This window comes from Stenella coeruleoalba, assembly GCF_951394435.1.
Source record: "Stenella coeruleoalba genome assembly, chromosome: 4".
NCBI lineage: Eukaryota > Metazoa > Chordata > Mammalia > Artiodactyla > Delphinidae > Stenella > Stenella coeruleoalba.
Genome location: NC_137149.1, coordinates 143,452,453 through 143,468,814, shown reverse-complemented (window position 1 = coordinate 143,468,814; position 16,362 = coordinate 143,452,453). Strand labels below are relative to the sequence as shown.

Below are 16,362 nucleotides of genomic sequence, written 5' to 3'. Positions count from 1 at the left end.
CCACTGGGAGCTCTTTGAGTTGGCTTCTGTGCCCCTTTGACATACCCTCATCAATGTCTGTAATTTTTTTTCCAGTTCTACTTTTAACTGACATTTGAGTTGTTCTCAATCATTATGATGATGAATAGTGCTGCTAAGGACATTTTGGAATATTTCCTGTGTAGGAGTTTATCTAGAAAATTCATTTAAAATAAGAATTTCTGTATCACAGGGTATATGATAATGCCAGATATTTTCCCCATTTGGTGGGGAAATGCTCACTTATAATTCATGTTTTCTTCCTGTGGAAGGCTTGTTCACATATGTTGTTCTTTTTCCCATTTGATTTTGTGTTTTTTATTGATATATATGATATATATGATATATATATATGATATATATGATATATATGAATTATTTGGCAGTTGTATATATCATAAATATTTTATGTATTTGTCTTGTCACTTTTTATCGTGTCTTTAATAAGGAAATAAGTCCTTAGTGCCAACATAGTAATTTTATCTTTTGTTGTTCTGATTTCTAAAATTATGACGATCTTTCTCTCAGTATTGTTCCCTAAAGTTTTGAGATCTTGATTCTACATTTAAGTCTTACTCTTTCAGAAATGTAACTTGAATCTATAGAGTGAAATAGAAATAATGGTTTTATTTACTGCTATTGAGTAGTGCTGATATGAACATTTTGTACATCTCTCTGCAGGAGTTTATCAGAAAATACATCTAGGAAGAAATTTCTGTGTCATAGGATAAGTGATAATGCCAAATATTTTACTGAATAGGCTTTTCTTTCTCCCAGTGATCTGCAAACACAATCCCTATTATATATAATGTATAGGTTTAAGTTCTCAATTTTCTTTTATTTTTATTTACCTATCTTTAGGCCAGCACCCTCACTGTCTTATTACTAAGTAGATTGCTCTATTTCTCTTCTACAAGGTTGTCTTTTATCACTGACTCTTTGCTCTTTACCTAAATTTTGGAATGTATTTGTCAAGTTCCCCCAAAACCATGCTGAAATGATGTTGTGAATTGAAATGAACCTATAGATCAGTATGAAAAGAATACATATCTGCATGATACGGAGCTCTCCTGTTCATGGATGTGATTTACCTTTCCATCTACTTAGTTCTCTCTTTATGGTTTATCAATTAAGTTTTTATTTTTTTATATTTATCTTTTATTGAAATATAGTTTATGTATAATTCTATAATAGTTTCAGATGTAATATATAGTGATTTGACATTTTCATGTATTATAAAATGATCAAAAGATAAGTCTATTAACAATGTCTCTGTACAAAGCTCTTACAATACTGTTGACCACAGTCCTTATGCTGTATATTACGTCTCCATGGCCTATTTATTTTATACCTGGAGGTTTGTACCTCTTAACCATTCTCCTATTGTGTGACCCCCACCCTACCCTCCTCCCCTCTGGAAACAACCTGTTTGTTCTCCGTATCTGTGAGTCTGTTTTCATTTTGTTTTCTTTGTTTATTTTGTTTTCTAGATACCACCTATAAATGAGATCGTACAGGATTTGTCTCTCTCTAGCTGACTTAGTTTCGCCTTGTTCCTGATCTTATAGGAAATGCTTTCAGCCTTCACTATTGAGTATGATGTTGGCTATGGGTCTGTAAATAGGCCTTTATTATGTTGAGATATGTTCCCTCTATACCCACGTTGTTGAGATTCTTTATCATAAATGGATGTTGAATTTTGTCAAAAGCTTTTTCTGCATCTTTTGAGATTATCATATGTTTTCTATATTTCAGTATGTTAATGGGATGTATTACTTTGATTGATTTACAGATACTGAACAATTTTTGTGCCCCTGGGATAAATCCCTTTTGATCATGATGTATAATCCCTTAATGTATTATTGAATTTGACTGGATAATATTTTGTTGAGGATTTTTGCATCTATGTTCATCAAGGATATTGGCCTGTAGTGTGTGTGTGTGTGTGTGTGACATCTTTGTCTGGTTTTGGTATCAGGATAATACTGGCCTGCTAGAATGAGTTTGGAAGCATTCCTTCCTCTTCAGTTTTTTGGGATAGTTTGGATAGGGGCTAATATTTGTAATTAATATGCATAATTAAAACTACTAGCACTAATAATGGAAACAATTCTCTGTGGAAGAGGAGTAGGATGTATTTTTTGGCTAAGAAAAGGTATGAGGTATAAAGATGCATTCACGTTAAGGAAAATGAGAGTAATTTTATCTAAAATAAAACTTTTGATTATTTCAGAATGGGAAGAAAAAAGTGAAGGATGATCTATGGACATAGAAAGTTAGGAAGAGGGAGAAAATGAGAGAGAAGAAATCTTGTGTAATCAGGTTGCCTAAAATTGAGTTGTTACTGTGAGGATTTTAAGAATGAGCTTTAATATTAATAGTATAGTGATATAAAACTAGAACTTTATTTTCTTTCATTGGCTAAAAGGTTAAAGGCTTCTTGGACTATTGGTCTACTCTTGATAATAAGAGATTATGAAAGGTTTTTCTTTACCTTTTAAATAATCTGCCTAGAAAACAAGGATTCTGTATTTTGCCAAAATAATTTCCTGAATTTCTCAGGTCTTTGATTACTTAAACCTAGTACCCTCAACATTAAAAGAGGTAAGTTTTCTCATAACTATGTAACCTTTTGAAATTGCTGACATCAAAATTGAAGCTCACACCAAAAGAACAAAACCTGAGTATCAGGGGAGTGCCCTGTCTGACTGCAAAGGCAGCAACAAAAGGAATCTAAAAAGATTGCTGTACATGTAGATTGAGTCCATGCTGCTTGTGCAAAAAATAACCCCTTATTGCCAGACTCTCAGCATACTGATTTCCTTGTAACATGGCAACAGTCTGCTCCTAAATCAGAGAAATTAAGATGGGTAAATAATTGCTGTTAATTAAACACACAGTCAGAGCTATGGGAAACCCAAGACAGCTGTTCGATTCTTCCTGGCCCCCTAGCAAACTCAGTTTTTGCATTTCTTCACCCACCGTAGTGCATTTAAGATGACTCAAATTGTATATATACATTGGTGGAAAGACTTCTTTAAAAAATGGTTTACCACCAATGTCTAACCTTTCAGGTCCATAATTCTGGAAAAACTATTTTCGTCCCCAGAGGCCTCAGATGTCCTCCCTCTGGACCATTTGAGCGCCTGCAACTGGACTTCAAGCAAGTGTCACTTAGTATGGGTTATCAATATGTTCGTGTTATTGTGTGTATATTTTCCAGATAGGATGAAATCTTCCCAGGCTGCAAGGCCGATGCCCTCACAGTGGCAAATTAACTATTAGAAAATGTGTTTCCCATCTGAGGTTTACCTTACACAATTTCCAACGTTGAAAGCACCCACTTCACTGGACAAATCATATGAGCTTTAATGGCAACCTTGTAAACCTTGTAAAAAGGAAGGAAGGAAGAAAGGAAGAAAGGAAGGAAGGAAGGAAGGAAGGAAGAAAGAAAGAGAAAGAAAGAAAGAAAGAAAGGAAGGAAGGAAGGAAGGAAGGAAGGAAGAAAGAAAGAAAGAAAGAAGGAAAGAAAGAAAGAAACTGAAGGTGAAGCCACTTTCCCCCAGAACAGTGAACCAAAACTTAATTGCAGTTTCAATCTCTCCCAGGAATAAAATGTCTGGAATATCGTGGTCAGTGCTAGTGAGATAACCTTGGCGGAAACAATTCTTTTTTTCTTTTCTTTTCTTTTTGGCTAATAACCTCCTTGTCCCACATCATTTCTATAACAGCCTTCCATTTTGTATAGTTCCACAGAGTGCCCTTCTATTTACTTGATGGGATGTTTCTGGATTCATGAATCATTAAATAAAGCCAAGTAGATCTTCAAATTTGCTCAGTTGGATTTTGTTTTTAAACAACACCCAAGCTTAAAAGTTACTATGGTACTGAGTTTAGAACTAACACAATGTTTCCATACGGTCAGGCACTTGAACTGTGATCAAGGGTGCCTGATAAAACACCCTTTATCGTAAAGTGTCCCAGTAGGATTGATTTCTCTTTGAGCCAACAAACATTAACTAAGCATTGAATTAGCACAAACAGACTTCATTTACTAAATAATATCTTCATTAAAATCCAGAGAAGAAATCTTGGTGTTCCTCCCAGAGATTCAAAATCAAATGATTTTTCTCTGGTGGCAGAACCTGTTTATTCCTTCAACCCTTTGTTAGTTGCTCAGCTTTTGCAATATTTGCTTGATGTTTTTGTTTCTTCTTTTGCTCCTCTTCTCTGGTCTCTGTCCAGAGGACCAGTTTCCAGGAGAGCTTACCCTTGCTGGGCACAGGTGGGGCAGGGCCAATCTAACTGCTGTAAGGAAGCATACGGGTCTTCCATAATTCATTCTATGACCTGCTCAGCAAGTCTTTCTATTTCTGCAGCTTAGGAAAACTTAAGCTTGGGTAGTGATCTCTGACTTTGTCCTGGGGCTATTGGTGAGCCCATCACAATTTCGATGAGCCTTGGGTGTTTGTTTTCTTCTTCCATCTGAAAAAGGTGGAGGGGGCCGGATCTCTGCCCTACGCCTGCGGGGCCTGAAGCTACAGCTGGTGACCCTTTGCTACCACCTGAACTTCCTCCTTTGTCTTTCTCTTCCCTGCTCACTTCTCATTTGCTACCCCAATGGGGCCACCAACCAGGAGAGCCATGTACAATGCAAGACCCTCACCTCATGACACATGCCTCCCTGGGCAGGTGGCTGCCTCTCTTGGGCCCCGGCAAATCCATGGCCACTGTGCCACCAGCCTCTCTCTGTTCCCCCAAGAGCTAGGTGCTTGAACGCCCACTCCCAGCTCACACAGCCATTTATTGTTTATCCCAGCCACAGCGGTCAGGAGGACATTTAATAATGGAACACTAAAATTTCATTTTTTTGGCTTTCTTTAAAATCCTAGGATAGATAGTTCTTCCAAAAATTTGTCAAGAATAGACTGAATCTACCATTTTCAGGGAATATTCTAGAGCGTATATTGGACAGTCCCAGAAAGCACCCTTTATCATAATGTGTCCCAGTAGGATTGATTTCTCTTTGAGCCAACAAACATTAACTAAGCATTGAATTACCCATGATTTGTATGGCCTAGGTATTCATTAAGTTATATTAGGAAGCAGAGATTGATGGCATATTCTCCTTTAATGAATGTCCTTGTTTCAAGCAAAAGGCAATTCAAATTCATTCCAGAAACCTAAGAGCTACATCAAATAGTAGGTATTCAAAAATATGATTGTATTGTGCATGATGGTGGTGAAGTTTCTTACAGTGAAAAGCATTTCTCAAATGTATTCGCTGGTCCTTTCAGCCTCTCAGCACCTCAGTTTACTCACAGCTGCAAGTGTACTCACTATCTGACCAAAAGAGCAGCCCAGGACGCAGTGTCACTATTAAATCACTCTCTCCTGTCCTTGGAGGCCAGTGGGGTTTTCTCTGTATTGTTCTGCCAAAAGCATTTTGGTTGTACCATCAAGCATTCACTCTATACTCCTTGCAGAAACCAAGCCCAAATCCAAAAGTCCAGCACATGTTTCCCTAATCTGCTCAGTTCTCCCCAGGTCTGGCATTCCCATACTATTACACACGGTAACCCTCTTGTCTAAAATAAACAATAATAAAGGATGTATTATTTCTGCATAAGTGTATTGAGTAAAATACAAAGCAGAAAGGCAGAATATTTGTTACTAAGTTTGATTCTTGACTGTCGTATATCTGGACACTTGTTTGATTGTGAAGTTTTAAAAATAATTAGCAGGACATTGAAAGAATATCATTTTTATGCCTCTTTGCCCCCATAATTGACAGTTTCCAACTTCTCTACTTTCTGTACCAAAACCTCTCTTCATCTGCACCTGCTCTCCATTAATACTGCCAACAATCTAGTTCAGACCTCAACCAGTGATTTCAACGCTCTGAACATAAGGAAATTTTAAAGTGTTATAACGTTGTTTATTCCTTCCTACAAAAAGAAACTTATAATTTTAGTGTCTAGTGTTTGATAAAATCTATACTGACAAAAGCTACTATTGATTTATTAATACATTTAAATGATTTATATTTTATTAGTCAAACTAATATCTAGATAAACGTCCCAAATATTATGTGTATATGCGTGTTTGTTGTGGTTTTTGCCCACCTAACACCTCTCCCTTTTTTGGGAAACAGGCTACCCCTTTTTGCTCTGGTTGTGTTTCCTTTGCCATGATAATTGGCCTTGAGTCTTGAGGCAATAACTTTGCATATGTCTGCAAACACCACTCCTTGTGTGAGGGGTTGGTCCAGGGCCTTAGCAAGTGAAACAAGCTGGGATAATCAGAGTTCCTTCATGTGACTGGGGCGAAAAGCCCTCTAGGGACTAATGGAAAGGCCATGAGGATACGAGCCTACCTGCTGGCAGCATCTCTTTCCTTCACAATGTGGTTAAGTTGGAAGGAGGCCAACTCATAGAGAAGAGCAGAAATAAAATATAAAAAATAAAAAATATCCTTTCTACTTTCTACATAAACTGGCTTAAGTTGAGTTTCTGTAATTTTGAACCTCCCACCTTACAGTGCAACACTGAGAAAGTAGGGTCTGAGAAAACCAACTGATCTTTAAAATAAACTAATTCATTTTTTAAATTATAAAAGTAAAGCAGAAACATGAACCAACATTACATAAAAATATGAAAGTCGCCCCACTCAAATCCACAGCCCAAATTTTCATTGGGAATGTCTAAAGTCCCTTCTAGAAAATGGTTAGCATACATAAAGGTAAAAGACGTACAAAGGGCAACCTTTTAAACTTTGTTTAAACAATTAGTATTATACAATACACATTAGTTCACCATTTGCTTTCTTCCTAGAAATATGGATCTACTCCATTATTTTGACTGAGTTTTGGGGAAGGGGAAATTTCCCCCTTGACTCCTCTTAAATTCTTGTGGCTGGACTAATAAAATTGACAGGATACAGATTAACAGAAGAAAAAGAAACAAATTTTAATTCATTTGCATGGAGGTCTCAGGAATGCAACCTAGGAAGTGGCCAAAGCAAACAGCTTTTACACTTTTTTAGACAAAGAAACAAATTTGTGAGGAATTAACAGGACAAAGGATTTAGGCTTTGGGTGCTTAATTAGGGAGGAATCTAAACAAAGTTTGGGCTTGGAGTAGTAGAGAAGAAACAGTGTTTGTTTATACAGGCTTCTCTGCCCAAATTCCGGATCTCTAACATAGGCTGTCCAGATGCAGGGAAAGGACCTTTCACGTGGGATATTTATTTCCTGATTTCAGGGAGATACAGGGGAGGGTCTGAGTATCCCTCTTGTATTGGCCATTTCTTAAGTATCTTTAATTCAAAATAACCTATATGCCATTGGGGGGTAGCCTGCCTTGGACCCCAGCAAGCTACAGAACTTTCCCTTGCAAAGATGCCATAATTTATTTTGCCAGTAATTAGAAAAGTAAATAGAATTTTAAAGCATTTGGCTTCAATGAAGAAGTAAGTGATTTTTCTCCATATTGTTTGGATGCTAAAAGATTGTTTTTGTTTTTTGCTTATTTCACATGGAATTATAATCAGAATGTTAAGTGATGATTCCCCTTTGAATGATGGAGTTGACTGTATCTTAGCTACTCAGCTTTAACTAAGATTTCACTTAAAATTCAAAAATAAAGAAATTATCTTCATTATGGTACATTTAAAAACATATACTAAGTAGTTAAGAATAGTAAATCTTTCATTGTGACTCAGAAGTCGACCCATATATTGAAGGAATTTCTTTGCTCATTCTGGATGAACATAGTATAAGTGTTACAGACAAAAAGGACCAAACAGAAATTCAAAATATTCTGAGCACTATGGAAACTGGAAGAACCGTTAGCTCTATAAATATTGTATATTTTTAATACTTTTAAGAAGTATTCCATATTTCTTTAATATGTATAAAATTGATGTTACATTATAGAGTTCAATCAATCAATAGTTACTTTTCCATGTGAATATGATGCTATCACTTCTGAATTTTGTTTGATTCCCCCAGGGCTCTCAATTCCTATGTACATTCCTTCCTGTCCCTGCTGTGCACAATTGGATAAATACAGTTTCTTGATGCTTAGTCTGACTCTAAACCAACCACTTTGAAAATATCTATCTATCTATCTATCTATCTCTATATGGTAGCTGAACTATCTATTGCAATCTGATCAGGTTGGCCTCAGTAAGATGCATCTTAACTTATCTCCCTGATATGAAATATATTATTTTGCAAAATAATATGAGAAAAATAATTCAGTGATGTGCCTTACAGAAGCTGGGATTTATGACCTCTGAGAAAGCAGTCATTGAAGATAGATTTTAATATAACTCTATTGAATATCAGATCAACAATAGATAACCAAGTTTAATTTTCTATGATTTTCCACAAGATACTCCATGGTGTGGCAGACCTAGGCCTAACTTTAATAAAATAAAGTTATTTATTTTTAATAATTTAATAATTAATAAATTATAATATAATATATAGTTATAATAACAATCAATTGATTTTTAATAATTTAATAAATAATGAATTAATAATTTATTGATATTTAATAATAAATAAAACTTTAATAAAATAACATTTTATTTATTATTAAATAAAACTTTAATAAAATAAATATTTAGGAGGCAAAAGGGTTAATGTGACTCTTGCAAAAAAAAAGAAAGAGTAATTAGGTTCAACATCACCAATTTTTTGAAATTTCTTAAAAATGGTCAAATGCGAACTTCTTAGTAGATACTGGTAGATATTCTCTGCAGCAAAATAACAAGCACAGAAAAATGTTGAAATGTTCCCATTATAATGAATATTTCACATTTACTGTGTGCCTTCCTGGAAAAACTCTGAAGACTTTATGAATAATTATTTCCCTCAGTAAATGAGTTTCATTGCAGAGTAAACAAGGTGCTTAACAGAACTGAGTCTTATCTGAAGACTTGTTTCATATATGAACTGCACAAAATATAAATAATGAGACAATACTCTTTGAAAAGATAAATATATCTCCAAAAATGTGGGTTAATGTAGAAAACAGCTTAGGGTTTAGTAAAAGTTTCTTTTCACTGGAAAAACTAGTTCCAAATTTTCTATATGAGCAGCTACTGCCCTTGATTGCCAAAGACTTATACAGTCTATGAGATATATTTAAATAAATAACTAATAATTATTACTTGGTTCAGTTATGTTTTCCACCTACATAAAAAAATAAAATAATTCATAAACGAGGGCAGTGTGTTGTTCTCAGTTCAATGTAGACACTTCAGATCACAGCAGAATGTTCTGTTACTGGACAGCAATGATAGCACATTTAGGAACATTAACAAGTAATAGTTCTAGAGAAACGCCAGTTGGCAAAACTGCTGCCATATCAGACATGAGATTAGTGAACTCTTACAGTCCCTCCTGCATTAGAAGTAGAAAAATATCTACATTACATACAATTACATTATTGTTAATGTTCATATGCCCAAAGTATTTATATGCATTTATAAAATATTTGATCTTTACTTAAAATTCAGAAGGTGCTTTGAGACACTAATGGGCTGATATGTTGTTATGTGCCATGGGGTCATCCACATGTAGAATTGAGGAAGTTCTTCACAGATAAATGATCTTGCTAAAAATGTAATGCAAACCAAATTGCCACACCAATTAGGAGCTACCAGGGCTCCTAATACTTTTTTTTTTAAATTAGGGTATAGTTTCTTTACAACGTTGTGTTAGTTTCTACCGTACAGCGAAGTGAATCAGCTATACATATACATATATCCTCTCTTCTTTGGATTTCCTTCCCATTTAGGTCACCGCAGAGCACTGAGTAGAGTTCCCTGTGCTAACAAATTAAAACTAGAATTCAAATCCAGGTTTTTGAGAGTTCAATGCCAATGCCATAATCATTAAATACTTTAAGCAATTGATTTATGAATTATTTGCTTTATTTTTCTTTAAATCACTTTATCTTTTTAAAAAATTACATTAATTATAGACGTGTTCAAGTTAAAGGCCATTTTCAGCAAGTTAGCATTATAAACTTCGAATTATATGGTATTTGATGTAATAAGTGTATTTTTATTTGCTAATTTTTTATACACAATGGTCTTGCCCAACAGATATAAGAAAGCTTATGTGAAAAGTCATATTTACAACAAAAACATATATAAAGTAAAACAAGAACAAGAGCAAACCAATAAGGTGCTGGATTGGAGCAAAAAACACACAGGTTAAGGTGAACTATGAGGAATGTTCCTAAATGAAAACCCTATTTCTCAGAGCCTTACTTATATGTGTGGAGACCAGTTCAGACTAAAGAAGGAATCAGAACCCTTCATGGAATATCTGTATTTGGAAAACATGATATATCTGTATGTTCAAAGCTTGAAAAAACAAAACCAAGAATATTACAACAAACTCTTTCAAATTCATGCCCAGCGTGGTCTAATGAGTTCACATGAGGGGGATCTGATTCCCTGAGGGTTTTTTGACTCCCTAGGAAATGTGACTTTATTTGAATCATTATGTACTAGCTATTAGGGCTCAGGTTCTGAAAAATCAGAGGATGTCTTGTAGAAAATGGATAAATTGCAAATTATTTTTGTCCAGGAGAGATGAAAATGATCTGTATCTATTAGAAGAGATAAGATAACCCAAAGGTTACCATTGTATTGCCCAGTCGGGCATTAACCAGTTTTGACTCAAAATTACTTAGTATTCTTATTCCATCAATAATTTTCTATATGCATGTGTGTGTGTAATCAATTTCATCATTCTGTATCATAGATACAGTTAAATAGATCTCTGAATCTTTAACATCTATTTAACTTTTTGAAAATGTTATCTTAACATCTGATAAACGGATGGGTCAGTGATCCTCCAGGTATCTGTTTAATGAGTTTATGTGTATTGGGCAAATACTACCTTTGATATTTTGTGCATAGATGCCTAGACCAAATTTGAGAGAGAAGAGAACGGAGAGAATAGATGGTTCATCCCTGGTCTCAGTTTGGGGATGAGATGTGATCTATTATGACCAAGGTGTACAAGCAGCAAGGCTGTTGTGATGAAGCTCAGAACCCAATCAGCGCTACATCTGATCCCAAATGGAGGTCAGTGTGTATCAGGGACCATGGGGGAGAGAGGGCCTTCACACTGCAGAGAGCATCATTATCATCAGGGAAGCAAGCTGACGGTGAGGGCAGTGGTGACTGGCTTCTAAGCTCCCATTTCTAATGGTTTGTGAGAACAGGAATTTAGTCAGGAGACCATAGCAGAGGTACATGCAGGGGCTGACTTCTCAGATCATAGGGGATACCACCTTGAAATTCACAAACGTAATTGACAAAAATTGATAAAGATACTTTGGTTTCTAAGTAAGGGACATGCCCCGGGGGGGGGGTAGGGGTGATGCCTTAGTGAAATTCATGTGTCCATGTTGATGTTACTTCATTTGAATACAGTGTAAGAAGACCTGAAGATATTTCATTCATTCCAGTTTTAAAATAAATGTTTTATGAAAGTGTCACAACAGACCTTATTTAATTTAGGTACCCGGTCTTAAGGAATTACAGAGTCATCTTTACATTATAGTATACAAGACTAAAGAAAACGATCCCATGAATATGTGTATAAAGAAAAGATATTTAATTGTGGTTTTCAAACTTTGAGTTTTTCTCTCAGCTAGCATGCTTATAATGGATAAATCATGGCAGACCTGATGATTGTTTTCTCTTTGAAAGATTTTGTAAACAAAGGCATGGTCTTTATTACTATAAAATTAATTTTTTGTAGAAACTGAGTTAATAAAAGATTATAAGTAGAGGAACAAGGAGAAGCAGAAGAGCATCAGAAAAACAAAATAATTTACATCCAACCAAGATAGTTTCAAGAGTAAAAGGGAAAGCTATTAATAATTAAGCTAGAAATACAAGTGTAAACTAGGCATGTGTGGAGCAATTGGGATTTAAGGTCAGTTTAGTAGCAGAATAAATCTTAATTCATATTTTCTAGATACTTTCAGAAAACATGAGGGTACCTGTAGTGGACATAGGGATGTACTACCCAGATCAGACCTCCTCTGAGAAAGTTCCCCAACTGCTAGGACCACTGTCAATAGGTAGCCTTCACCACAAGCTTCTTCATAAACACCTCAGCTACAGAGGACTGTTTTGCCCAAGATCTTGCCCTCTGGGACAGCCCAGGCCATTTCAGTCCAGCACAGGACTATTTTCAGGCCGTTTTGGCTCCAGAGCTCCCGTGGATTGATTTCTTCTGCCCAATCTTGTCTCGCTTCCCCCAGGTGTTGATCTCAAAGGCACTCCCGAATAGACATCTTGCATACTAAACTCCATCTCAGGATCTGTTTCCCAGAAATCCCACCTGGGACAGTGCCTGACATCCATACATTTAGGTAGACTGTAATCACCCAATGGTAAAGTGGTGATGACCACAGGCTCTGAAACCAGACTCCTGGTTAAAACCTGGGCTCACCACTTACCAGCTATATGACTGTGGGCAAGTTACTTAGCCTTGATTTCTTTTTCTGTAGAAGGTAGACAAAGACAGAGCTTACCTCATAGGGTTGCTGTGAGATTTAAATGACAAAACGTGTAGAGAACTTAGTGCTTAGAATGTAGAAAGATCTCAGTAATTCTTAGCTGTTGTTAGTATCAGTGATACTATTTTTAGTCCATTTTTAGTCAAGTTGGAAATATCCCAGCATCTTCTTTCAAGCATAGGAAGCCAGTAGCAGGTCAGGATTGACTGGGTTCCCTGTGGCGAGGCCCTTCCTCACAAACCAGGGCAATGTGAACTTCCCAACCGGCACCCAGATCCTCAGTGACTTAACTCTTACCCAGATTCTGGCACTAAGGGCACTCCTTCCAGGGATGAAATCTCCTGTCTGGGGTCAATGTCTACCCAAAGTCTAGATTCCTGGAATATCCCAATATTTCCAGGTCCCTGACAGTCATTCTGGGATATTCCCAACATCCCCAAATCCACTCACCCAGACCCCAAACCATGTCGAGTTGAGCAGATATCTGGGCCTCCTCTGTCTGACCTTCTCCAACAGCACGCTCATGCTGCCTTTTCTCTACCACCTTGGGGGAATAAGCAGAGGTAAATTTCCCAGGTTGATTCATGCCCGAAACAACAGTCTCCTATTTTTTTTTCCTGTTTTCATACTCAACCCTGCCAGGCTGCAGAGACTTCAGTTCTTTTGTTCTATAATCCGGCCTTTGCTGATACCTCCAAAACCTCAGTCCCAATCAATGCGATAGAAAGAAAATCGTGGGCAACAAACCACAAACGACACAGGGATGTTACAAATATGCTCTATAAAACCAACCACAGTGAAATTTCAGGAGCCTGGTGTGGCTTTGAAGGACTTCTCCCCAGGTGACTTCATAGAAAGAAACTGGAGAACTGTGTACATCATATGCTATTTAAGATCATCTAGGTTATGATAGTAGTAACTGCTTCTGCAGTTGGAAAATGAACATTTATTTTTGAGATATTATTTAGTCATTTTAAATAAAGACACTAACCGTGAAAGAAAAAGCCAGGATATTTTGTTTTGATTTTTTAGTCTTTAAATAAATAAGTCAGGAATAGTGTCTTATTAGATAAGACTAAATAAATAATAAATAAGACTAAATAAATAATAAATAAGACTAAATTGTACAACCCCTTACTTCAACATATTGCTCAATTTATTTTTGTTAATAAAAAGTGCACTTCATACTTACAAAGTATTTTAAAAATTTTAATCAAAATTTGTTTTCATAAAACAAACATTTTTATTGTTAAGGAAAAATACTTAGAATAAAACCTTTTTAGTTTGAGTGTATTTGTTTTGGCGATAGTGCCTATTTGCCCTGATGTTTTAAAAATCCATCATGGATAGCACAAAAGACCTTGAATAGCCAGCGCAATCCTGAGAAAGAAGAACAAAGCTGGAGGCATCACACTTCCTGATTTCAAGCTATAATGTAAAACTATAGTAATCAAAACAGAATGGAACTGGCATAAAAACAGATACATAGACCAATGGAATAGAATTGAGGGCCTAAACCCATGCACATATGGTCAAATAATATTTGACAAGGGAGCCAAGAATCCTCAATGGAGAAAAGACAGTCTCTTCAATAAATGGTGCTGGGAAAATTAGATATTCACATGTAAGAGAATGAAACTAGACCCTATCTTACACCAATCACAGAAAATAAATTGAAACAGATTAAAGACTTAAATGTAAGGCGGGAAACCATAAAACTCCTGGAAAAAAAAACATAAGGAAAAAGATCCTTGATGTTGGTCTAGGCAAAAACTTTTTAGTTATGACACCTAAAGCACACGCAACAAAATAAGAAATGAACAAGTACTCTAAGTACTCCAGCTTGGGTTATGCTATTACTCCTGTGACTAAGACAATGAAATGAAATAATTAGTTGAAGTGGAAGGAAATGCAGCTCCCCAAAAGAAGGGAAAGAATCTGTTCCTGGGATGGAAGGGACAAATCAATGCCTTTCCATTTCAAAAAACACCACTGTTTCCAACTTTAACTTTAAGCCAGCTACTGCTACAGGGCAATAGACATTGCTTCTGACTCTTATTTCACACATCAATAAAGCTGATACTGTTTATTCTTGGCCATGCAGGGTTTAGATGCACTTGGTCTGGATCCTAGAAATGCTGACTCGCCTCTCTATTACCAACCCAAGACCAATGTCCCAAGTGACCTCCAGAATCTAAGCCAGATGGGGCCAATGACACCCTTGGTCTTCTCTTTAACAGAGAACTAAACACTCAGTAAGAGAGATCTTTGAGGTTGAAATAGTCTTGTTTCCCACAACAGCTTTCCTGAGAACTTCAGGATTCCACTTTATTGTAAGCCAAATCTGTGCCTGGCCCTTAACTGTGGCATTGTTCTTCTATTCTCCATTGTGGTTCCAAGAGTTGGGAATGACAACTGCTTATGGGCATGAAGAAGACCACAAGAGAGGAGGTTTTCATCCAAAAAGACAATAACTGGAGGTATCAGGTTATACGTAATATAAAACAAGGAGAAAGGCACAAAGCTGAGGTGGATTGGGGCCCTTTCCATTTTAACAGCAATGAGTCATTGGTCATTATTCCATAGTGGCCTAATGCCTAGAGGCATTTATAAGAAGAATGAAAAAGCAATTCCAGGTGTGCAGCAGAGGTAGCATTCACTGGGCATAGCCTGCAAATCGTTCATTATATAAACCTCCCAGTGAATAACCATTCTGGCAACAGCAAAAAAGAGTCCTGCCATTGTAGCCCATCTCGTTTCTAAAATACTCAAATTCCTATTAAGATGATAAATCATAATGTTTCTAAAGAAGTGTGACTGATTCTTGGTCTAGTGGGTGAATAATCACTGGATTAAGAGTCTCTAACAATATTAGAGATGTAATAATGATTATAGCTCTTTTTAATAATAGGTCGAGAATTTGAAACTTGCCTTTTAATCCATATTACTTTCAAAAGCTATTATAATCCAAGTACATGAAAATTAAATTGACTTTTCTGGGAGATTAGTAAAGAGAATTTATTATTGAATTTAGTGCCAGAAATATGCCTACAGGGGTAACTCAGAACAAAACAAAATAAAAAAACACATCAGGGCCAATAGCCACTCAAAAAAAACCCCCAAAGTTTGAATTACAATATTCCCAAACCAAAGGCCCTCATCAATTTAAATTGATTTGATTAATAGCCCAGAAAATCAGTTACTAGTGCTTGACGTGCAGGAAGTGGACTATTGTGAAAAACCAGATTAAAAGCCACATCATTTGCCCTTGATGTCATAGACAAAAGAGAATTAAATAAAATAAATATAAATAAATAATACATCTATTCTTCTAAATTTAAATTGACGACATGTTGATAGAGTGGATTCAACTTTAAAATGACAATGACTCTATAAAACAGTTGAATTCTTTTTATCAGTGATGAGTTAGTGGATTTCACTCCGGGTTGTTGAATCTGATGGCTGTAATCCAAGCCAACCTTGAATTGCTAATCTGTCCAAGGGCTGCTCATCTGTCGCTCTCTCTATCCTGGTGGATTATGTTTTCCATCATCCAGTGAATTTACCTACCAAAATGAAGTCAAAAGGTATGCCAGCTCACTCCATTTCCTTTTAAATAGCTTAGGCTTTTATTAGAGGAAGAAGGTAGAGGCTGCTGTGAGATTAAATCAAACCAAGGGTCAAGGCTCATGGTGAAGAGAAGCTGAGATTTCAGGACTCATTGCGGGGAGCTGGTAAAGGTGAATAGGCTTTTTTTCCATCTCAGGGGGACAGCTGAGAGATT

At 36.2% G+C, this 16,362-nt stretch overlaps 1 protein-coding gene across 1 annotated transcript in view; it reads right to left on the bottom strand.

The window, feature by feature from the left end:
- LOC307185554 (uncharacterized protein) overlaps positions 1–13,164 on the bottom strand; it is a gene marked incomplete at its 5' end in the record, with an annotated part of 91,635 nt that extends 78,471 nt beyond the window's left edge. The window contains one exon of the mRNA XM_079919850.1: positions 13,029–13,164. Coding sequence (XP_079775976.1) covers positions 13,029–13,164 — 136 coding nt within the window. The remainder of the gene's footprint in view (positions 1–13,028) is intronic.
- Between the last annotated feature and the right edge of the window lie 3,198 nt (positions 13,165–16,362).